At 38.6% G+C, this 23,649-nt stretch overlaps 1 protein-coding gene across 1 annotated transcript; it reads left to right on the forward strand.

Annotated features, from left to right (window-relative positions):
- The first annotated feature begins 128 nt into the window (after positions 1 to 128).
- Positions 129 to 22,942, forward strand: ANKMY2 (ankyrin repeat and MYND domain containing 2). Its single transcript, XM_051785979.1, has 10 exons — positions 129 to 316; positions 3,519 to 3,583; positions 10,047 to 10,185; positions 12,003 to 12,101; positions 14,179 to 14,339; positions 15,196 to 15,410; positions 16,559 to 16,694; positions 18,451 to 18,579; positions 18,990 to 19,131; positions 21,404 to 22,942. Exons 1-10 carry the CDS (start codon positions 250 to 252, stop codon positions 21,625 to 21,627), a joined length of 1,377 nt encoding a protein of 458 aa, XP_051641939.1. The 5' UTR covers positions 129 to 249; the 3' UTR covers positions 21,628 to 22,942.
- Positions 22,943 to 23,649: the final 707 nt, after the last annotated feature.

Genomic DNA, 23,649 nt, shown 5'->3' on the forward strand with positions numbered 1-23,649 from the left:
AAAATGATGGAAAAGAGCGGAGCGGTCCTTCTCAGCGGCAACGCCGAGAGGGGCGGCCGGCGGAGGGGAGCGGTCCGCACGCAGTGCCCCCCATGCCCAGGCGGGAATGGTTCGCCCCGGGGCCGGCCCCGGCAGGGCGGGGCTGCGGGCGGAAGGCACCGCGAGGAGCGGGGAGGGGGCGGTGCCGCGGGAGGGGGCGCGGGGGGCGCTGCCCGCACCGTCCGGGCCCGTCCCGCCTGGCTGTGCGCGATGGCTCCCCCCAGGAAGGGCGACCTGAGCCCGGAGGAGAAGGACTTGCTGGCAGTGATCGCCACAGGTGAGCCCGCCCGGCCCTCGCCACTCGCGGCCCTGGGCCGCAGCTCCGCTGGCCCCGCCGGCCGTGCCCCGGGAGGCTCTCGCGTGAGGCCCCGTTACCGGCCGCGCTGCCCCCGCTCCGGCCCGGGCCTCTCCGCGCTGGGGTCACCGCTCCGGGCCCCGCCTGCCGCCCCGCCTTCGGACCCCGCCACCCTTCTCCCTGCCTGCAAGAGGACTTCCCTTGGTCCACTTCCCTCTCAGGCAGGCCCGTGTCACCCAGGGAATGCGGTGGGGGCCCGGTGCGGTGCAGTGGGGCTGGAGAAGCTCAGCTAGGCGGGTCTAACTCTGCCAGGGAAAGCTTACGTCTTATTACTAATGTCTGTTGACATTTACCTAATGCTTGGTGTTAATGTGCTCTGCTAAAAACAAACAAAAAGTTTTATTGGTAGTAATCCGTTCCTCTGGCCCACTGTACGGTTTTCCCCATGTGTGGTTGCCAGAGTAGGATGTCCTTGCAGACAGGTAGTTCTTAAATTAACAGAACTCAACTTGTCCAGGGTGTTGTGCACTTCTTATCCCTTATACTGTTTTATTACTGTTCTCTTAGAGAGAGGAGAGGGGACCCCACCGATGTCTAAAGTATCTGAAGGGAAGGTGCCAAGAGGTTGGGGCCAGGCTCTTCTCAGTGGTGCCCAGAATAGGACAAAAGGTAACAGGCAGAAATTGATGCACAGGAAGTTTCACCTGAACATGAGGAAGAACTTCTTTACTGTGCAGGTGACAGAGCACTGCAACAGGTTGCCCAATGTGGTTGTGGAGTCTCCCTTCCTGGAGATATTCAAGAACCATCTGGACACAATCCTGTGCAATGTGCTCTAAGATGATCTTGCTTGAGCAGGGAGGTTGGACCAGATGACCTGCTGTGATCCCATCCAACCTGACCCATTCTGTGATTCTTTGGTTTTGCATTTCACACAAGTGTCGTGGCACACTGCACTATGTGGCACACATGCTTATTGTTGGAGGGCTTTCTGTCATGCTTGGTGTTACACTTGGGTTTCCTGGTCCAGCAACATGAATTCCACAGCCCTGTCTAAATAGTTATACTCCAAATGGCATTTTGAAAATCATGACTGGTGATCATTAGTCAGAGGTAAGCTAAAAACACTTGCTGTGTCCCATGCATTTCTATATGTAGTTTTCAGTCAAATTGAACCCTTAAGAAGTTTTATTTTTAGTTTTGGGGCTTCACTCTCAGCTATATTAAAATGTTGCTCTGTGTCAGAGACGTAGGCATAGGACAGCCAGGAATGAATTTATTGTGAATCAAAATCAGTCTGATTTTAATCAGACACTTTAATTAGAGTTTCAGGCTTTCGTCTTGCAGGCACTTCTATCTAACTTACCTGATTGCTTATGATTACAGTCACAGGATGAATCAGGTTGGAAGGAACCTCAGGAGTCTCTAGGCCAACCTCCTGCTCAAAACACATTAACAGTGAGGTCAAATGAGATTCCTCAGGGCTTTATCCTATCAGGCCTTGAAAACATCCAAGGATGGAGACTGCACAGCATCTCTGGACAACCTGTTCTGCTTTACTGGGCCCATAGTGAAAATGTTTTTGCATGTATCCAGTCTTAAGCTTCCTTTTCTGTCAACTTCTGCCTGTTGCCTGTTGGCCTCCTACCATGCACCACCATGAGCAGCCTGGCTCCAGCTTGTAGCTCTACACAATTCTAGAAGTCTGGCTTCCAGCAGTTCAGTGTCGTGTTTGGAAATCCTTCAGTGTTTGACAACTCTGAACTTGTAAACACAACTTCGCTTTGATTGTATTGAAATTTACTTGAAGATCACCCCTTTAAGACTTGCTCTTACTGATGTTCATTCTTTTGCTGGGATGTTTTTCTGAAAATTTCTCCAGGTCTTAAGAAGCTTCCCAATGTTTAGAATATCTATGTCTGGGGGAGTAGGCTGGTTGACAGTTCCCTGACTGGGTCTTTATCAAGTGTGTGAGATGACTCAGGTGATTATTTTTTTTCCCTAAATTAACAATAAAGGAAGAAAGAAACCTGTAGTATAGTTAAACCACACCAAAAGCTTGGTGAAAAAAATTATTTGTAGTATTTGTAATGGGGTTTTTGGCCAAAACTGAAGTTGCAAGAGCTGCTTTGCTGAAAATTTGCTGGAAGAGCACCTTCTTGTGATATAGTGAAGATAAGCATGAATCCTGTCATTAAAACGAGGGGGGCAATGCTTATTTTTATTAAGCACATCACTGCTGAAAGAGTTGTGCTTGTGATTGATTCAGTGGTCAGAAGTTTCTGTTAATTTGCAATAGGTTTATCTCCCCAAACTCAGAGTCTTTGAATGTTCTTTCATTTCTATTTGTTTGAATGCTTGTAGAAGCTGCATTGATATTAAGTGAATTGTCCTTCAATGGGCTTTAAATCAGGTTCATAGACCTGTGGCCTAACCAAAAAGATTCTTGTAGCAAATTGAAAATACGAAGTTATGGTCTGTTTTTCCTTGCATGTTTTTTTCCAGACTTCAGTCTATTTATGTATTTGGCAATTTTTAGAAATGTCAGTGATCAAGCTACTTTTGCCCTTGTCCTTTCCACCTCTATTCTCTATTACCAAAAGCAAATTCCTTCCACTTTTGTGGACCTGGGAAGTGGTATGGTGCAAATTTCAAATTTAAACAGGAAAGATGATGTGAGTAAATGATGAAGCATGTTTCATTCGGACCAGAAAGTCTTATAAATGAGATAATTCCCTTTTGTGAGAACTTAGATAACTCTTTCAGGCATGCTCCGGATGCTCCAGAAGAAGTCAAAGTTCAAAGTGTGTTAAAATGCTCAGCATCATTGTACTCATTCAGAATTATTCTGGTGCTGTTTATGAAGAGATGTATTAGTGTCCTGTTCTTGTGTGTGTGTAGATCAGTTAGTTCACAAAAAATGGATGTTTATTTCTAGTGCATGCTCTCTGACTTCTCCTTGATGTTGTGACTTCTTGCCTTTTAACTTCCAGAACAGAACACTGTTTATTCCTAAGCCTCTTCACTAAGTGCAGTTGATTTACTGGTGGTTGATCTACATCCCACGTGGTTAATCTGCAAAGATTTCTGTTCTAATGAGGAATGGAAATGATAACTTTCCTCTTGATTCTCAGTTTATTCTGTTTCTCACTCCCCTTTCTATCTCTGTCTTTTTAAATTTAAGGAAACACCGATGAGGCTGGAAGACTACTGGGCAGCAAGAATGTCCGTGTCAATTGCTTGGATGAGGTACAGCAAAACTACAAGCATTATGCTGAGTTTAGCAAGGAAAATACTAGGTCTGAAGGCCTTCCTGTTAAATATCATTGCTGTACAGACTCGTAGAAGTCAGAGTCGTTCTGAAGATATTACCAGACTGCAGCTGAATAATGAGCCTTTGAGGAGTTCTTACTGTTTTTTTTTTAAGAAAGTTTAAAGATTAATGTTACTTAAAGTACTACACTGTTTGTATTTCCTCTCAATTTCCAGCATGAACTTTTGTGTCTGTAAGGTAAGATAAATACTGCAGCAAGAACATGGGGGTTGCTCCTTGGCTTCTTGTCACCTCCACCAACCTGTAGTTCCTCTGCAGCAGACAGTAGGGATAAAGAATACCTGCCCCCATCTTGTGCTTGATCTCATCACCCAAAACCCCGTCTTTGCTAAACCGTAAACATACTGGGAGGGTGAATAGCTAGATCAAAAGTGGAAAACAGAGTCTTTTCAGAGGCAGGTGTGATGGACATGTAGAAGATAAAACACTTAAGTGTTTCCTGATGATGAGAGTAAGGTCGTGGGGAAAAGAGCCTTGTGGGATGTTCATGTTTCCTCTTCTTTTTCTTTTTACAATGTTTTTTTGAAGTGTGCAGCACTAATAAGAAGTCTAACATGCAAGCAAAACTGTAATTCCCCACCATGCATGTTAAATCCATGTGTAATTTCTTAATTTAAGTGTCAATTTGTGGTTTTTTTCACAATTTTATAATTTCATAGGATCACTGGAACATTCATGCTAGAAGGGAGCTCAGAAGGTCTCTAGTTCAACCTCTGGCTCAGAGCAGCTTCAGCTCCGAGGTCAGATGAGGTTGCTCTGAACTTTGTCCTGTCCGGCCTTGTAAACCTCCAAGGATGGAGACTGCACAGTGTTTCTGGGCAACTTGTTCCACTGCCTTACTGTGCTTCTGGTGAAAATGTGTTTCCCTTATGTCAGAACCTCAGCTTAGGCTCAGTGTCTTTTGCCCTCCTGCCATGTTAACAGGAGGGTTTGTCTTCTCAGTGACCTCCCTGCTGGCTCTGGCAGGCTGCTCCTGGGCTCCACCAAAGCCATCTCTTCTCCAGGCTGAGTAAACCCAGCTCCCTCAGCCTCTCTTCACCACACAAGTGCTTGAGTTCCCGCCATCCATGTGTTGGTGGTACTCTGTTGAATTTACTGCTGTTTATACGTGTCTTTGTTGCACTGGTAGACCCAGAATTGGACAGGGTATTGTAAATGTGGTCCCATGAATTCTGAATGGAGGAAAATTGCCCCTTCATCTACCAGATATCTCCATGGAATGTTGTTAGCCTTTTTTGTGCTGCCAACAGATCCATTTTCTGAATGCTCTTAAATAACAGTTAAATATTTAAACCTTAATTACCACTACATAAATTGTAATAAGCTTCTGACAAACTCGTCACACTAAGCTTTACAGTGAACTTCAGGAACCCCAGATACAATATAAGTATGTTTGCAAGTGTGCTTTATGGTAAGATTTTCCTGTAGTGAATTGCTGACTGCACCCTTGATGCAGTATTAGTGCACCATCCAGGATTACTGTCAAGAGGATATGGTTTAGTAATAGAAACCATAACTGAGTTATGCTCAGAGCTGTTGTTAAAGAAGAGATACTATTAACAATACTTGCCTAATGCTAACATCTGACTAAATACAAGGCACATAACACTTTGAATGTTTATGCAAGGGACTTCCTGCCATCTCATTTTTATTCCCAAGAGTGGTATGTAATCATGCATGTTGAACAGGAAAGAGTTCAGATTTGTTTAGGATTCTTAAATCCATCAGTCATCTTACCTGAACTTTTAGAATTTTTCTATTACAAGCCATTTTTGCTCCAATATGTTATTCAAATATCCATACAAAAGTAAGTGTGTGAAATCCCAGTTAAGCATTACCTTCATCTATTATTCAGCATCACCACAACTGGAGGCTTCTCTCAATGCATCAGGTCTTACTTTTTTTCTCTGTTGCCTTAGTTGTTTATCCTGAAATTCATGTTATTATTTATATTACTATTGTTAGTTATTTTACTAATGTTAGGACGTAAGGAAACAGCCCTGAACATGGAGTGCTTAGGTATTGAAATGGGAGCACAATTCAATTGGGAACTTATTTCCATCCCTAAAGTCCTTTATAAGTGAGAGAATCCACAGAATGAGCACAGCTTTAATGTAATTCTCTCTTCTAGTTGTACAGCAAGCATGCAATCACAATTTAATAATTTCCACAGGCTCAGTAATTCACAGCACATCCAGAAGCAGGCTGTTACATATTGCACTTCCTAGTGTTAAAAAAATATACACATAAGCTGTTCCTTTCATTTTTGGTTTGACCATATATTCTAACTGCTTGGATCTGCTTTCTTCTAGATTAAAAACTACTGACAATCAGCTGTCTTTTCTCTATGTACCTTTAGACAAGTACCAAGACACATTTTAACATCTTCCAGATGCACTGACCTTTTAAGTATCTTGCCTAAAGTTATGTTTCTGCAGCAATTGAGCTATAATTGTGGTTCTTTTCCAAATCCTTTCCAGTTGTTTCGGCTTCTTACTTCAAAAATGTAGGCATGAGCTGGACGCAGTATTTCAGCATTGCTTCTGCTGTTGGTATGTGTATTTAAAAATAAAAGGTTACTCTAAGCCTACTTGCTTTTCCTTGTGCCAAGACTCATTCACCCTTCACCTCCTGCTATCTGCAGAGCTCTGCTGGCAGCAGTAAGTCACTTGAACGCAGAATAAGATCATTTATTCAAATGAGTTTCACAGATGCCCATCTTCCTGAAGGCTGGAGATACCCATTAGATACAGCCCTGTTTTTTGTCAGCACCCTTTCTGACCAAATAATTTTTTCTGTTGTTGTTTCTTTCTGGATTTAGGTAGATGAAGAAAGGGAAGGTATTTAGGCTTAATCACTGTCTTTATGAAAGCAAATAAATATAATAGCTGTTTCACAAAACTAGTCTTTAACAGCTTGGCAACTTTAAAACTTCAGGGACATTTAAGCTCAGGTGTCCTAAAACATTAGGACAAATAGATGGGCTATGGAAATGAATGCAAATAAATACCAACATATTTTATTTAAATGCACACCACTTAGTCATTTTATTGTCCTCTTCTACATGGAGCGGTTTCTAATTTGGAAACTTACTGTGGAAGAAAGTGTTCAGAACTTTTGTTTACCCTGAGAGGGCAGAGCTTGTAAATAGTGTTGTGATTTCATGTTGGCAATTTGCTGACTTAACTCCATCCATTTGCAGTGTGTGGCCAAGATATTTTAGCTTATTACATGCAGAAAGGCATGCTAGAGGAAGCACATGGGCTTTCTAGCCATGAGTTTCCTCTGGTCATGTTGGTAGTCAGGGCTGCAAAGGAGCACTGTAGTACTACGGTGCCCTATTTTCTGCAGATCAAACAGAGAGACTTGACCTGAAAAGGCTTCACAATTTTTCTGTATTTAAAATAGTTATAAGGTCATTTATAATCTTCTTATATACAGAACTATCATCTGGCATTAGCAGCTTTACTTTTTGCCTCTAGTTTGGTAATTCAGCTGTTCAGTTCTGTAATACATCTTTTAGAAACAGTCCCCTTCTATATGCTAATTACAGAACTGAGCACTTCCCGGGAATTACAGCAGCAGCCTGCTTATTACTGCCTGAGATGTGTGTAGCTTTACTTGTACTGATTATGTTCAGCAGAGGGTTCTTCAGTTAATCTATCTTGCTATTCCAGCATGAACATCTTATGCTGGCAGAAAATGCCGAGATCCTAGGCCTTCACTGAGGAGAGTTTTGTCTTTTGGTGGTTTTTACATACTTCAAAATATGCAAACCAAAGAAAATTCAACAGCTTTTAAGAATTATCTGTTTTCAGTTCACATTGGTGACTGATGTAGATTTTAGCTTTTCATCACTTTCAGATGAACTGAAAGGTCATCAGAGGAATGAAATGTATTACAGATGTGAAACCAACAGTTGAGCAGAATGACTGTAAAGGAGAACAACTAAAGCTATTATCGACACTGAACAGAATATTTCATATTCTAATTAGTTCATACTTAGCTGTAGCTAAAATTATTTGTGCATGTGACTGTTGACTGCCTTCCAAATCATAAGCCCTGCAGAAGATGGGAGATGTTACCATGTAACATCCCTGCAAAACAAACTAGAAACTAGGAAGGATTCCTTCTTGTCCTAGGGAATGAGGTTAAAAGGCCAGATTTTTGGTCAGAAAAATGTTACGTACTAGCTGTTAGAATTCTTCATCTGATGTTCCATAGTGGAACAATAAATAGTTTCATCTCTATGCTTAATAAACCATCTGCTAGTTTTGTCATATAAGTACGTTGTATTGACAATCCCAGTGTCATCTGTGAGAAAACATACTGTTGCTGGACCTGTCTTTGACATTCAGGATGAGAAAAATATTTGCAGTCATTTCAGTTTCCGTGTAGGGATATAATACAGGACACTGAGCTTTTTCAGATAAGCATGTGTCTAGCCTGACCCTATTTTATTTGCCATGAATGTGCAAAGCTGATATTAGTGTGACTTTAAATCCAATTTTCTATTAACTGTCCATGTATTTTCTACTTGATATGGTTTTTTTGATCTACACCACAGTCTGACACTTCCAAAATTGAATCAAAGGATTATAAAAAAAGTTTTCTGGGAGGAGGGGATGATCAAAAACAAACCCAATTCCTTCCTTTGTCCTATAGTCTTCAGATCTTAATTGAAACGACTGGCATTCGAGATATAACTAAACTTAAGTAATTGTTTTCTAAACATTCCTTCTCCCATTGAAAACCATATTGTGTTCGTATCCCCTTAGAGCAGTGCCTTTCTGTGCTGCTAAAGGAGGTGAATCCGTGCTGTGACTCTCATTTTTATGGGATTGGCCCCTAAAAATTGCTGTTGATGTAACGTAATGAATGTAATATATTTTATATAATGGGACAAAAAGTCTTTACTTAACATTTGTGGCATCCCAAGTGAAACCCAGCAAACCCAATTTTTTTCATGTTCGTGGAGTGATCTCTTCAGGTCTTTTGTTTCTTTAGTGGCAGTTTATATTGCAGTTTACCAAAATATTTGGGTTGCTAGAATATGAAACATCAAGTAATCACTTTTTACTGTTTTCAGGTAGGATGGAGAATAATGAAAATATAATACTTCAAAATTGTTATAACTTTCCCAATTTCTATCATCTTTAGAAATTTTTTGAAAATTATACTGATAAAGTAAACTCAGTTGAGTTTTATGCTATCGTAAATTGAAACAAGGAATATATTAAGGCTCAAGCTGACAATTACATTATTTCAGAGTAAGTATCACGTTACCATGCATTTACAGAGCTGCAGTAATGGTGTACATGAGTGCATTCATGTACACAACCTTGACTGGCAAAAAAGGAACAAAATGCCCTTCTGATTTCCTTCAGGAACAAACTAAAGCACACTCCCATGTATTCAGTTTTGGAGTGTTCTTGGGCAATTACTGTGTCTTGGCTGATAACATGAATCCTGACTCAATGTTATGTGAAAATAAACAGCATATTGGAAAAAGTGTATTAAATTCTAAAAATGGAATGTCGTGCAATTTTCTCAAACAGAAATGTGCTTCTCCCTGCCCCTGGAGAGAGAGCGAGCCTGCACTCACAGTTCACCCTAGTTCTGAAAATTTCCCCAGAGGTTTGCTCAGGTTTACATTTGTAATTACACCAGCAGAACTCCAATAAAACCTCAGTTCCTGCCCTGCTGAAGTAAATCTGTTTTTGTACCAGGGCACTTGATCAACAGCAAGGTTTGAGGCTTGGTTATTAAAGTCCAGTGAGAGCTGTGTATCTGCACAAGGGCTTTCAGAGCTCTGGCTGATTGTGCACACAATACCACAAGGGTATTGGGGAGGAGGGAGGGAGGAGGATAGCACAATTACCAGTAATCCTGACTAAAGATGAGCAAGATGGGTTTCAGAAACTGCAGATCTTTGTAATGTTTAAAATAACAACAGCCTATTCATAATTTTCTTATTGCTTATCATATAAGCAGAAGCAGGGGAAGAAAGAAATCATGTCTGAACCTAACAAGTTTTATAAACAAGCTTTTTCTGCTAGCAGAAGCATTAGTTGTCTTTAACACTAATATCTTACACAAAAAGCCAATGAGAAATTGGCAGTAAATGGTTTTCATTTATTCAACACTGGTCTGTTTTCAAATCTGTAGCACAGCATAATCAGAAAAGTGATTCGGAAGTGAAAAATCTGCTAACCATATATTTTTATGAAGATTTTGGGAGTGTTTTTGTAACTTAAATATTACGTGAGGCTTTATTAGTTATACTGAACATGCCTGTACAGGTAAAAATTATCAATGGTATGAAAGAGATGTAACATTCTTCTTTCTGTGTTACTTGCTTCCACTTTGCTTTGCCAGCATGGCATGACCCCTCTGATGCACGCAGCCTACAAGGGGAAGGTGGACATGTGCAGGCTGCTCTTGCGACACGGAGCTGATGTGAACTGCAATGAACACGAGCATGGATACACTGCCCTGATGTTCGCTGGGCTTTCAGGTGACTTCTTACAAAACTTGGGGCACTGATTTTTATGACATCGATGTTTGCCTTAAATTAATAATTTAAAGGGAAATATTGATATGCTTTTATTATTCAGGTTTACTGTTACTTATGTGAACCATGGCAATATGTCAGGACCAGTAGAATCATAAGGACTGTGGAACAGGAGAGCTACTGTTCAGACTCATATAAAAGTTGATGCTTTTCTGCATTTTGAGGCATTCAGTCTGTCTTTACTTTGTCCTGTTTTTACAGATCCCAAAATTAAGTTTTCTGTGACAGTGTTCTTGTGCAGTGGGATAAATTTGGTTTACTTACACTGTGTTACATTGAAAAAGCTGCTGCACTAGACTGCCTTATTAGCACTACAAATCCATAGCTTTTAGTAATATTTGAGACTTCTCAAATCAATCCAGTATTTTTCAAATTTTGTCTTTCTCCTACATTATTTTTGCAATTATCTTGTGGGCTTTTAAAAATGTATTTAGTAAGTTTCAATAACATTTTTTCCTACATTTTTTCCCTCTCCTCTTGCATTATTTTTTCTTCTCATAAGAGTGCTTATAGCTGTACATATCTTCTCCTGTCTCAAGTGGTGGTTTGCAGCTTTCCTCCTTTTTCCCTGATGACAGGAACAGTTATTTCCTTGAGTGGGAAAAAGACAGTACATTAAAACATTGTTCCTTCTGGGGAAAAGATTAGATTTGGGAATATTAGGTTATTTTAAGTATCTTCTTTACTAGGCCGCTTATCTCCTCCCGAAAAGGAGATTCTAAAGTAAGATTTCTTAAAAGGTAGAGTTTAAACTGCTTTCTTCTATCTTAAGTATAAAAGAAAGGCAGGCTTATGTGTTTATCTGAACCCTAAGTGGATCATCATATTGCTTTTCTGCTGAAACTTTGGTAAAAAGATTTGGGAAATTTCAATGTTCTGTGGCATTGAGCAATATCAGAGCTGCAGAAGACAGATGAGAACAAACACTTGGAGGTTTTTAAATGACTGCAGCTTTATGGAAAATGCTGGACTTTTACCATTTTCTCACAGCTAAGCTTTTAACCTGTCATCCTGGGTGTGAACACTTCTGAATGTTGACTTTAAAGTCTGTTGTCTGTGAGTACACAAGGTACATGAGCACTACTGACGCAATGACTTTGTTTTTAAACCAGAAACATTCATTTTCATCCACCACCCACTTTTTATATTCACTTTTCTGTACTTAGCAGCTGCATTAAAACTGATACAGTAAGAATACCTTTGAAAGCAGAACCAACAGGAGTGGTGGCAAGTGTCCTTATTAGTCTCTGAAGGGCACCAATTAAGTCATCTAATCTTCCCATCAAATTTTAGCTTCGTTTTACTTGGTATTTAGCCCAGTCTGAACACCCAGTTCCCACTGTGGAGAAGGGAACAATCTGTTCTCTTCTTTGTGCTCCAGCTACATCATAATCCTGAATTTGTTTTTCTTCTTAGAATAGCAAATGTAGCTGAACTGTCAAACTAGATTAGCAGAATTTGCTTCTATACTGGTATCCAGAGGGACCAAACCCTAGTGTAGCTACCTGCATATGAGTCCCATAAGCTCCATGGGGAGCTGAATGTGCATTACAGAGAGCAGAGTTTTACCCTCTGGAACCATAAATAAGCACTGTGCCTTTCTCTTAATCCAGTCTTAAAATAATGACATTAAGAACATTCATTTCCCTCACTGTTATGCTCAGTCTTTAAGAAATTCAGTCCATGTTTTTCTAAAGCATAAAGAATTACAAGTTTTGATTTGTTGTCACTTATTCCCCATATCTTCCCTGCAAATTCAGGAAATAAAGAAATCACCTGGATGATGTTAGAGGCTGGAGCAGAAACTGATGTTGTCAACTCTGTGGGAAGGACAGCAGCTCAGATGGCTGCTTTTGTGGGTAAGGTGAAAATCTGTTATCATTTCCTAAATTCCTAAAGAAGTAAAATGTTAGATTCTGATGCTTTTTGTTGAAGAAACATTTTTTAATGACCTGTTCTGAACTGACACAGTTGTTGACCTTTTTTTTCCACATCTCATCCTGTAAGAGTCAATTTGTGTTCTATTCCCATGCTTGGTTTCATAAAAACACAGATGATCTTACCTGTGAGAACAGATGCTGCTGTTTGAGTGTGTAAGTTTTTTCACTGTTGCCACTTTGGAAATAGTAAGAGGAAGCTGGTAACATTGGAAGTGTCTGAAGTGCAGTACAAAGTGCCTAATTGGAGCTTACTTTGTGGGAAAGAATGACCTTAGGAACTCTCATCTGAGCTATGCCACTAGCATGCTCTGTGCTGGCAGGAAGCCACTACCTGCCCTTCTCCCTCGGCATCTGGGAGAGGTCTTGGAACCTGTTCTGAGGTAGTCACTGCTTAATGACCTGAACTTCACTAGAACAAGATAAAAGATTTCCCATTCCAATATACAGTGTTATCCCCAACAAAAGATGCAACAGGCTTTTTTTTCTGTTATGTTTCTTTTTCTTGTCTTTTTTTCTTGTTTTTATAAATCCTTTTTACTTTTTTTAACCACCTTGACAGTACTAGGATATTCCTGGATTAATGTTTCATTCTTTTTCTATTTCTAGCAAGGAAAATTGATAAAATATTACTAGGCAAAGGGGAGTCATTTTAGTGATACAGCTATTGCTGTCCAGATGACCTTCCCAAAAACGAAGACCTGTATTTTCTTTCAAACACAACCTTCTCATGGTGTTTAAATGCTTTAGAACCTTGCTAGTCCATTAGGTGTTCTGGATTCAAAAGCCTATCTTGCTATTCAGATTTATCTCCTTGACTAGTAATTTAGTGCTAAATTTCAATTTCCATCTTATCTCATTCTGTTCTTGTAAAAAAGGAAAAGGGTGGGGTTGCTCACTTGAGGTTTTAGTAACAAAACCTTAACTATTCACTTAATGTGTCAGAGAAGTTTACTTCTATTAATTTTACTTTGGATTTGGATAGTCTTTTCCAATGTGATGCTGTATGGAGTTATTAGTGAGTGGGGAATATTATCTCCAACATAATTTTGGAGAGTTCTTGTTTAAAATCTCATCATGTCACCAAGGTAGAAGAAATATTTTCAGGCATACTGAGATACACTACTTTGTAAAAGTCTGAATATTGGAATCTATTACTGTTGGTTTTTTATTCTTTGCCCAATCAACACTAATTCATCTGTCTGTGTGTGAGAAGTGAGGATACTTCTTCCCCTGTCATTTGTCTTACACTGTGCTCTATTAGCTCAGAGCTGTCTCTTCTAAAACAGTGGAGGATTTAAATGCTGGAATTTGGTTGGCTGTGTCTTGTACTGATTATAGGATTAGTGCCAAGACAAATTAGTCAATTTAAAGAATGTGGTCCTGAACTAAAGAAGATAAGTTTTACTTTCCCTATAGCCAAGTAATCCATCATATTGTCAGAAGTAGAAAACAAGAGGGTGTAACCTTTCTCATCTTGTTACTTTCATCACAGTCCTTTTAGTTTTGGTAAATTTTAAGCATGTTTTGTCCTTATAACTTCTCCCACTTTAGATTAATACACTACTATCTGTTTCAGGTCTGAAAACTTACAAGTCTCAATGCAAATGTCATTAATTTTTAGAAGTACAAAGTGGAGGAACTTCTCTTGAAAAATTTTAACACCAGTATGAGACTACTAGTATAGTATAACTTGGGGGAGAACTACCTGTTCTCTTTATTTTTGGCTTACCAGGTAAAGAGGATGCAGGAAGGAGATAGAGTTTTCAAAATGAATTTTCATGAGGGCACTCCCTGCTGGGAGTCAGTAGGTTAGACTTACTGGACATTAAATCTACACACGAAATCATGACAAGAGTTGCCTGTTTTCAGTGCAAAGTATATCATGCAAAGCTCCTTTGTGGGTAATTCTCACTTATACTGCTTCTATCAGATTTGGATTTAAGTATCTTTTTTGGTTATTATTTCACTGGTGATTTTTTTTCTTGTGTACCTTTAGGTCAACATGACTGTGTGACTGTCATCAACAACTTCTTTCCACGTGAAAGACTGGACTACTATACTAAACCACAAGGCTTAGATAAAGAACCAAAACTGCCAGTAAAATTAGCTGGCCCTCTGCATAAAATTATTACTACTACCAACATGCATCCTGTTAAGGTGGAGTAATATGTAAATTGTATGTGTTTGTTGGCATGGGAGCTGTTTCTTTGTGTCAGGAAGCATTCAGCTCTTCTGATAGTCCATCTGAGATCACAAGCATTATCCACTAATTCACGTGCTTCAGAAAATGAGGAAGAATCAGGTTCAACATTTAGATGTGATTAAAAAATTAGGCTATTTCAGTGTTTGTGTACATGAGAATCTTGAACTAACACCTTTAAGTGGAGAGTTTCTTACATCAGTAACCATAAATAGCTTTCTTTTTTGGCTTTTTTTCCTAGCCTCACTTGAAGTGAAAATATAGAACAATATCCTGTCTTAACAAAATCTCATTGTTCTCACAATGCTTTTCTCAGCATGTATTTTCCTACCTTCATCACTGGTTTGCCATAGTAACATCTTACCACTGCTGCTGTTTCTGAAAGTATGTGCAAGAGAACATTTATTTTTACTTTGCAGGGCATTTGCTGAAAATAATGTTTTTTGGTTTGCTCCTTCAGTGTAGTTTAGAGAAATGAATACACCTAAATTCAAATACAAGTTCCTCGGGCTTACCATTCAAAGTCCAGAATTTGTCAATAGTTTTCAACCAGGTGTTGGTGGTACATACAGATAGGCAGCTCATTTAGTGAGTGCAGCATACAATTTTCTCTTGTTTCCTCCTGTGAATTACAGTATACTGAATAATAATACTAAACAATGACTGAAATTTCTGCCTAAGAAGGAAGTAGAGGGATATTAGAAACTCCACTGAAATTTAGCTACAATGAGCTGTATAAGCTTTAATGCTAATGCACAAGTTTAAAAATATTCATTCCTAACTGGATTACATTTTCTTCAATCTCTCTCCTAGATCGTGTTGCTAGTAAAAGAGAACCCTCTGTTGGCCGAAGTAGAAGCACTGCAGAAATGTTACAGGGTTCTGGATCTCATTTGTGAGAAATGTATGAAGCAGAAAGATATGAATGAAGTACTTGCTATGAAAATGCACTACATCAGTTGCATCTTCCAGAAATGTATTACATTTTTAAAAGAGCGAGAGGATAAACTAGATGGATTTATTAAAAGGTGTGTATTTCTACAGGGAGGTCTGAAGGCACATATGCACACCAGCTTTACAGACACCAGAAAAAAGACAGCTGCAACAATAGATTGGATTGTCTTGGATAAAGGCTATGCCAAATAAATTTTGAAATAATCCCAGCTTCACTTACTTCAGGGTGGCACTGACTCCCTTTTTTCTGTCTGAAGTGACACTGTCCTTTCCCGGGTACAAAGGAAACATTCCTAGAGTTTCAGCTCTCTGCTGGAACTGGTTAGAGCTTGACATTCACATACACACTATGAAGCAGCAGGCAGCAACATGTGATGGAGAAAAAGGGGAGTGATAGGCTTGAAAATAGAATTTCTCAATGTCTGATATGGATCATCTGGAAACATTTCTTGTGCCATCTTGCTCTCCAGCAGTCATACAGGGTGAGATTTTTTTCAAAAACATTTAAGCAGTGGAGAACTGCAAATCCCACAGACTGGATCCAGAGACTTGGACTCTTAAATCACTTAGACAGATCTTCAGAATCTACTCAGTTACAAAACTAGCTGCCTGATCTTAAATATCAAAGTAAGTGACCCGGCTTTTAGAAGGATCACATTCCCCATAGACTTCTGTGGATTTTTACTGAAATCCTGTGTGATACTGAATATAAAATAAGAAGTCAGCTTTCATGTAGTGAAATCAAATAGTTTATTAGTGATCTATATAAAAAAGTAGGAGCAAACCAGATAAATACAGAAGTGTTTAGGACTATAACATGTTATTAAACATAAGTAAGGCACACTTTGCATTTTAAGGTATTGTGTATTTGTCAGTGTTTATTCTTACAATGCTTATTTTTAAACACCACAAAGCATTTTAATATTTTAGTAGATGTAGATCCTAGTCTACTTGTAGATGACTATTTTTCTCTGTGTGGTTGAATTACTAAGTTGTGGTTGCAGAGCATACATTTACTAATTGTATATTTCGTAATGATTGTGCATTAGAATAAAAATAATTTCATTTGCATTGAACACCTCTATGTATGAAGGTACCAATTAATTTTGAATTATAGTTCTTCTGTATAATTTGAAAGCGGGCAGAGTACAGCATGCTGTGTGTTTGTTCTTGAATATTTACTATGTGATTTCTTATTTTACTTGGGTTTTTAAAAATTTAGTCTCTTAAAAGGGAGAGATAAAGATGGTTTCCCTGTGTATCAAGAGAAGCTAATTCGAGAAAGTATCCGAAAGTTTCCTTACTGTGAAGCTACATTGCTCCAGCAGCTTGTGAGAAGTATTGCTCCTGTTGAAATAGTAAGTTTTTCCTATCAAGAAAATGCTTTCTAAGCAACTTGCATAGTAAATTCAGTTTGAGTCATCTTTCTGTTCTCAGCTTCTGCAATGTGTTATATTAAGCACAGGTTTTTGATGTCCCTGAACTTTGTGGCTAACTGGGGTTTCATTTACATATTGCAGAAAATGCTCTAAAATACTTTGACTGGTATGTGCCCATAATGAATGCTTAAACACCTCAGCTTTTAAAGAAAACTGAAGCAATTTGTTTCTTGTCTCAGAGCTTTTTTTTTTTCCTTTCCTGGGACATCTGTTTAGTTTTTCTCTGCCAGTTTGCTTTTAGGAATTGTAGATTCAGACATAAATGAAGTTTATCTTGCACTCTTTTTCACAATGTCTAAATTCAGTTTAAGATTGAATTATTTCCTAGATTTAATGGATTCATTAGTTCCGTTGTACACAAAAAGTTGGTTATACATGATGGTAGAAAAAGAAAAAAACATTCTGTGAGTCTCCTTTTATCACAGAGAGAGGCAGGATGATGCAATGTACAGCGACATGTATATCTAAATTAGGAAATCAAAATTACAAGTAAAAAATCTTAAGTTTTCCTCATATGCCCTTGCTAACACACTTCATTATAGTACTATTTATTACTTTGTAATAAATTTTTCAAGAGTTACTGTTCTTTTTTTCAAGCATGTTCTTTCTGGTCTCTGAGAGTGAGAAGTATCCACAAATGCTGGGGAAGTGGAACAATTTTGCGACATGTTTGGATTATGCTGGGTGAATTAAAAATAGCCTCCATCTTAAGTGGCTGCAGGTCTGCTAAAATGTCCTGAGGTTTAGTGCAATCTCTACTGTTTGTCTAAGCCAGGAACACAGTGTGAAAACATAAGCCATCGTGATGCATTACGACTTGCTTTAGAGTAAACATTTTCCTTCCTATCCCTTTTTTCTTCGGAGAACTAGCAGTCTTTTCTGCCTTTAAAAAAATGGCTGTTTATTCCATTGGATTTCTGTCCATTATGTAGAACTGAAAAGGAGAAGACGCTATAATTTTTATTTGTGGGGAAGCCTTTAACCTTTCTCAGTGCACGTTGGACTCAGTCTGGGTGTCTCAGTGTTGTTGCAGGAGTTATGATTGTGCATATTCCATGGTGGTCTAACGGTTTAAGGATTTACTTAGAGCTGGAGCAACTTGGCATTTTTTTTCTCTAATGTTTACATTATTGTCCAAAAGAATAGTCTTAATTTATGATTACCAATAAAATATACTAAATCTTACTGCTTGCATTGCATGGGAAGAATTGCAAATAACATCTAAACAGTAATATGCAAATAATTGTTTTGAACATTTCAAGTTCTGACTATTTGATCTGTAGCGTCTGAGTGCACTGAGCGCAACAGTATATCAGTGACAAGTGAAACATCTTTGTATGTACCAGCACAGACTGATCTGCAGAAATCTGCTTCATAGGATCTGCAAGTGGGTGACAGTGTGTAAAGAACACTGAGTTCTTTAGTATAAGTTACAGAGTAAATTCTAGAGAAGCTGAGGGCTTAAGTTAACTTCATATACAGAAGTTTATCTAATGATATGAACATTTAGTTGTGCATGTTAGTTGAAGTTCTGTGATTTAGTTTTATGTTCTTGCTGCTGCAGCAGCTTCAGTGAGACAGAAGCTTGCACAGTCATTTTGCTTTTCCTGTGTGTGTCCCTCTTTGCAACAGTGCTGGTTTTTAATCTCATTACCACCTCTTGTCTTGTCTTCAGGGTTCTGACCCCACAGCTTTTTCTGTACTTACACAAGCGATTACTGGCCAAGTGGGTTTTGTGGATGCTGAATTCTGTACAACCTGTGGGGGAAAGGGAGCAGACAAAAGATGTTCAGTATGTAAAATGGTAAGAATCCAAAAAATAGTGCCATTGAGGTGCTAAGAATTTTGAATGGTTCCCTATTTATTATGTAGACTTCAGAGGAGTGGCATATGTGTCTGCACTGAAAAGATTCAAGCCATCTACTTCTGGGAAAGATACTTGAAATTCATGAGTAGGAGTACTTGGATTTCCAAGTGTGTATGCATAAGAATGAAGAAAGAGTAAAATCTCTGTATGTTTAGAGTTAATAAAACAAACAGTTCTTTATAGATTCTTAAATAGGTTAGAATCACTCCATATGACCTTACAATTTTCTTAAAAATACCCATAAGTACTATACATAGAGAGATTCAACTTGGTGCACTAAGAAATGCAAGAATATTGTATATTTTCTTAGTACATGAAAATTAATTGATAACTCTGGTAATTTTCAGGTGATGTACTGTGACCAGAACTGCCAGAAAATACACTGGTTTACGCACAAAAAAGTCTGCAAGACCCTGAAGGAAATTCATGAGAAACAAGAACTAGAAGCTGCCAAAGAGAAAAGGAAACAGGAAAAGAAGCAAAAGAAAGGTTAGAATCTGTAGTTTGCTTGCAGAAACTAATTGTGCATTAATTTGCACGACAAAGAGCAGTTTAACAGGTCTTAAAAGCGTAACAGCTGAGGTTGGAAGAAAAATCTTTGATGTAACATAACAGCAAGCCTGTATTTGTTGAGATTCAAGTCTTCAATTTACAAATATACTGTGTACATTCTTAGCTTGTTTGCAATAACTTGCTACAGTTACACAGAATTCTGCAAGTAAAGCATTCAGAATTACTCTGCACTGTTTCAAAATCCAGGTCTTTAGTCAAGCTCATGCAGAAGTTTCATGCTGCTCTATATGTTGTTGGAGGTGTTAGGACAAGTTAGATAATAAGCAAGCAGTCTGCTCCTTCCCATTTTAAAGGTTAGTGTAATGTTAATTCTCCTGTAATACTTTCTCTTCATAATCACAGTACTGAGTTGTGTTGTGTACTTGGAATGCGAAGTAAGCAAGCATTAGTCTTTAAACTGTTCATGGTGGTTTTTTCCCTTCAAGAAGCAAATAATTAATAACAGAAAAAAACACTGTATTGCCACCTCCCTTAACTTAACTCTGATGCAATGTTTCTCTAAGTGGAATAATAGGAAAAATCAGTTCTTCTCTTTTAGAACTTACTGGATTTTCCTTCACTTTTTTTAGGGATTGTAGAAGTGCCCTGGACAAATCATGTTTGCTTACAATGTAGTATTTATTTCAGCTGTACTCAAAAAACTATAGTAGGATATCAATTACTAATAAATTAGTAATAATTGCAGTTTTCAACAGCTTCCTGTGATGATCCTATTATAACAAGAGCTGCTGTTGCATGGGATCAGGATGACTGTAGGAGCTGGAGGCAAGGATACTAGAAATCCCTGGTTATATTGCATACTAGTACAGCAAAACATAATGAGCTGTGAGCAGTGATGCCTCACACTGGTGACAAACACACACATACAGGTTCATATTTACTGAAGGAGTTGGTGGCCAAGTGCTGTCCTCTTCAGAGGGAAAGACAGGATCCTGGTGGATGGCTCTTCCCCCTCCCTTCCAAAAAAGGGAAGCTAACATTTTCTGATATGTTGCTACTGCGCTATCTACATGGTAATCTTCATTAACTTTTTCGGGTGCACGGCCAGCACACTATGGACCTTATCAGATAATGCATTATGAGCAAACTACTGAATTCATCTGGTAACCTCATAAATGGTGGTGTCTCAGAGCACTTCATATCAACAACAGTTTTATTTCAGAAAGTTAGCAATACCCCCTACAAATACTGTACAAAAGGAAACTAAGAATTAAAAAAAAAATAAATGCTACAGCTGCAACTACAAGCAAACCCAAGAGTTTAAGAGTTTCCTCTGTACAAGGGTGAGTGTTCAGGAAGTCCACACTTCAGCCTGTGCTTAAGGCTCTTAGCTCCACAGCCATGTAAGGCCTTGTCATGGCTTTGCCACGGTCTTGTGGCAGGGTTGTGGCTAGCTGTGACAGAATTTTTGGCTGACTGTCAATATAACAAAGAACAAGAAACCAAGATTTAACTACTCCCAGTCCCAATTAGGCCTTCCCCTTGTACTTTTCAGAATTGCTAGCACACAAGCCCTACTTAGCAGAATCGGGGCAAAAAGTTATTTAACAATTGTTTTTCTCCAAAAACATTGCTTGAAAAGTAAAGGTGCAATAGCTGATTCCATTCCACGCAATCAAATTCTAAATTCTAGGATGACTCACTTCAACCAAAGTTCATTGTGGTCAACAGTTTATTAGCAGATCATTTCTTCAGTCTGTTATATGCAAAAATGCTTCCTATGTAGTCACATGCCTTTTATTTAAAAGGTCCATTTATGTATCCTCACTCATACAGTTTTCAGAATATGCCTTTTTTATTTAAAAACCAAACCCACCTGCACTCTGTGTTTAACCAACCTGCAACCATTCTTTGAAAAGCTAACAGTAAGAATAGTGTCAATAAAACATGTTTGAGTTGGAAGTCAAAATAACTGTAGTGTCCTACTCTGCTCTTCTGTATATTAAAAAGAAGTGTGACAAAACTGAAGATAAATTAATGAGAACTTTAGGTAGGGTTACTTAGAGTAACCTTATACCAACTTAAGCAGAACTTTAGTGTTTTGGGTCTGTTTTCCATGAAGTTTGATTAAATTAATAATTTGTAATTGATGCAAAATTTCCTAGTGTTTATTGTTCTTCAGTAATAAAAATGTTTGCTTGCAAATGAGTTCAGTGTTTATTAATTGTGTGATTTCTCTTTTGCTTAGATGAAATGCAACTAGTAGAGAGTAGTTCTACAAGTGAACAACAGTCAGATCCTGGTCCAGATCCTACAAAAGAAGTTGATCCAAATAATCCTACTGACCGAACAGAAGAACCTGAAATTACCAAAGAGATGGAGGCACTCGCCCTGCACCCTGAAAGTCCACTGGAAAGTGAGACTGGCTTAGCTGACATTAATCTTCAGAAAATTCAAGATTCTGAGGAGTAAGAAGAGGGTAGGAAGGGACTGAGGATTCTCAAGGGTACTAAACATTTTTTATGCTGACCATGTCTGAGTTCTTAGATCATGGCTTATGCAAGACTTCCTTTGAAAGACAGAATGTCTCTGTTCATCATGAGATGAAATACTGGCTACTTTGTCTATAAATACTCCAGATTCTGTTGTAAATTGTCAAAATAGGTATTTATTATCTGCTAAAAACTAGAGTGGCATAGATCCATCTGTATGTATACCAGCAGTAAGCCTAGTGAAATTCTATGAGTATCTCTTGTTAATGAACCACTTAGTGAAAAATGAAAATCATTTGATTTGGATTATTCATGTTTTCAGAACCTAAAATTTATTTTAATTGTAATTTAAATATTTTTTCCTGCAAGTACATAGATCTGTAGTTAAAAGCACTGGGAAGCCAACTGTTAAATTGCCTTTTTTCTCCACTTTATGAAGCTTTATCTGAAGGCATTCAGTAGCAGTTAAGCTTCCGAAGATACTAGTCTGAACTCTCAACTTTTCGTGGCATTACTGTAAATATTTTTGGCTAGTGAGAGCACAATAATAGTGTCTATTTTGTGGCAATTTTAGTAAATGAAACTGCTGTTTCAGGTGTCTCAAGCTGATGGTGAAATTTGTGTTTCAACAGTATTATTTCACTATTGGTTTGGTCAGAAATATTCCAAAGTCTAATGAAGGGAAGACCAGAATGACTCAAAGTATTTTGACTGACGAGATTAATGGTTTCTAAATCAGTTTTCAGGTAAAGATACCTTAGAGTACACAGATGTTGCTTATGAATTCTTAATGAATCATTTCATAAATGTAAAAAAGGCTTAATATTTTTCATGTTGAACCTGGTCACAGATGGGGAAATTCATGTATGCATTGATACAGCTGGGATTTCACTTTGGCTTTCAGCTAAATACCAGATCTAGAAAATAGCTTCCTTTAACTATGCTTTTCACTCAGATTTATTACCGTGTCTCATGAAATCAGTGGGAATATCACAACTGAAAATATCACTTGCTGCATAAGGATGGCAAAATTGGAAACTGTCTTATTGTTGGCTGAATAACTGGTGTTTTGAACATGGCAATATTCTTCTAATTGGAGGAGTAAGGACCATCCTCAAAACAGAGGGAAAAAGCTATTAATTTTTTTACTATTTAATATCTTGAAAGTTTTTGTTTACTATTCTGAAAACTGTACGAGTGAGGATACATAAATGCACCTGTGCAGGGAATGTACCTGTGTTTTAATTTCAAGGATTAGCAGATTGTGAAGAATAAAGGGAAATTTTTTAAAAGAAGGGGGCTATGTGACAGTTCTGTTTACTGGGTCTGTAACACCTGTTGGGACACACGGTGACATTCTCATGTGACATTCAGAGGCCTCCTGTAGATTGAGTGTGCAAGTTTAAGTTCATGACAATTGGCAAGCAAGAGCTGCCTGCCTGGAACTTAGATCTGGACTCATGCTGTAGTCACCATCCACTCTTGGGTCGGGGAATGCAGAAGTGCTCCTGGTTCTCTGTTCCACACATAGCATTTGGGGCCCACAGGAATGTGTTGCTCTTCAAGGTTTCTCTGAAAATGCCAGCCCTTCAGGGCAAAAGGTTCAGGGTTTTGGAAGTGTGCTAAAATCCACAGCACAAATCCTGCTTTCATTCTCTCAGTGGTGGTGCCTTGCTCACAGAAAATATCTGATAGCCCTTGACAGGCCACCAGACAACCTCATCTCTAACCCGCTTTCAGCAGGAGGGTTGGACTAGATAAGCTCCAGCGGTCCCTGCCAACTTAGACTGTCCTGGGGCTCTGTGGTAACTTAGGAGAGAAGGATGGACTCAGAAGACAAGTCACAGGCTGAAGAAGGCCTTTGATATGTTAAAAGGCATCACTGATTTTAAGCCTTTGGCAGAATGGAGAGATAAATATGTGTGGAAATGTATTATTTTCCATCTATATACACACTTCCCACTGGCTTCCTTAGTGGTAACAGGTTTAAAAGCCAATAGTG

The sequence above is a fragment of the Manacus candei genome, unplaced genomic scaffold, assembly GCF_025592945.1.
Source record: "Manacus candei isolate 608988 ecotype Guabito, Panama unplaced genomic scaffold, ASM2559294v1 h1tg000021l, whole genome shotgun sequence".
Taxonomy (NCBI): Eukaryota; Metazoa; Chordata; class Aves; order Passeriformes; family Pipridae; genus Manacus; species Manacus candei.

Bases quoted from the DNA above. Each gene is read 5' to 3' on its own strand.
- ANKMY2 (XM_051785979.1), top strand. From the start codon at position 250: ATGGCTCCCCCCAGGAAGGGCGACCTGAGCCCGGAGGAGAAGGACTTG. The intron at 18,580-18,989 runs GTAAGAATCCAA...GGTAATTTTCAG, and splicing joins GATGTTCAGTATGTAAAATG to GTGATGTACTGTGACCAGAA. The intron at 19,132-21,403 runs GTTAGAATCTGT...TCTTTTGCTTAG, and splicing joins GGAAAAGAAGCAAAAGAAAG to ATGAAATGCAACTAGTAGAG.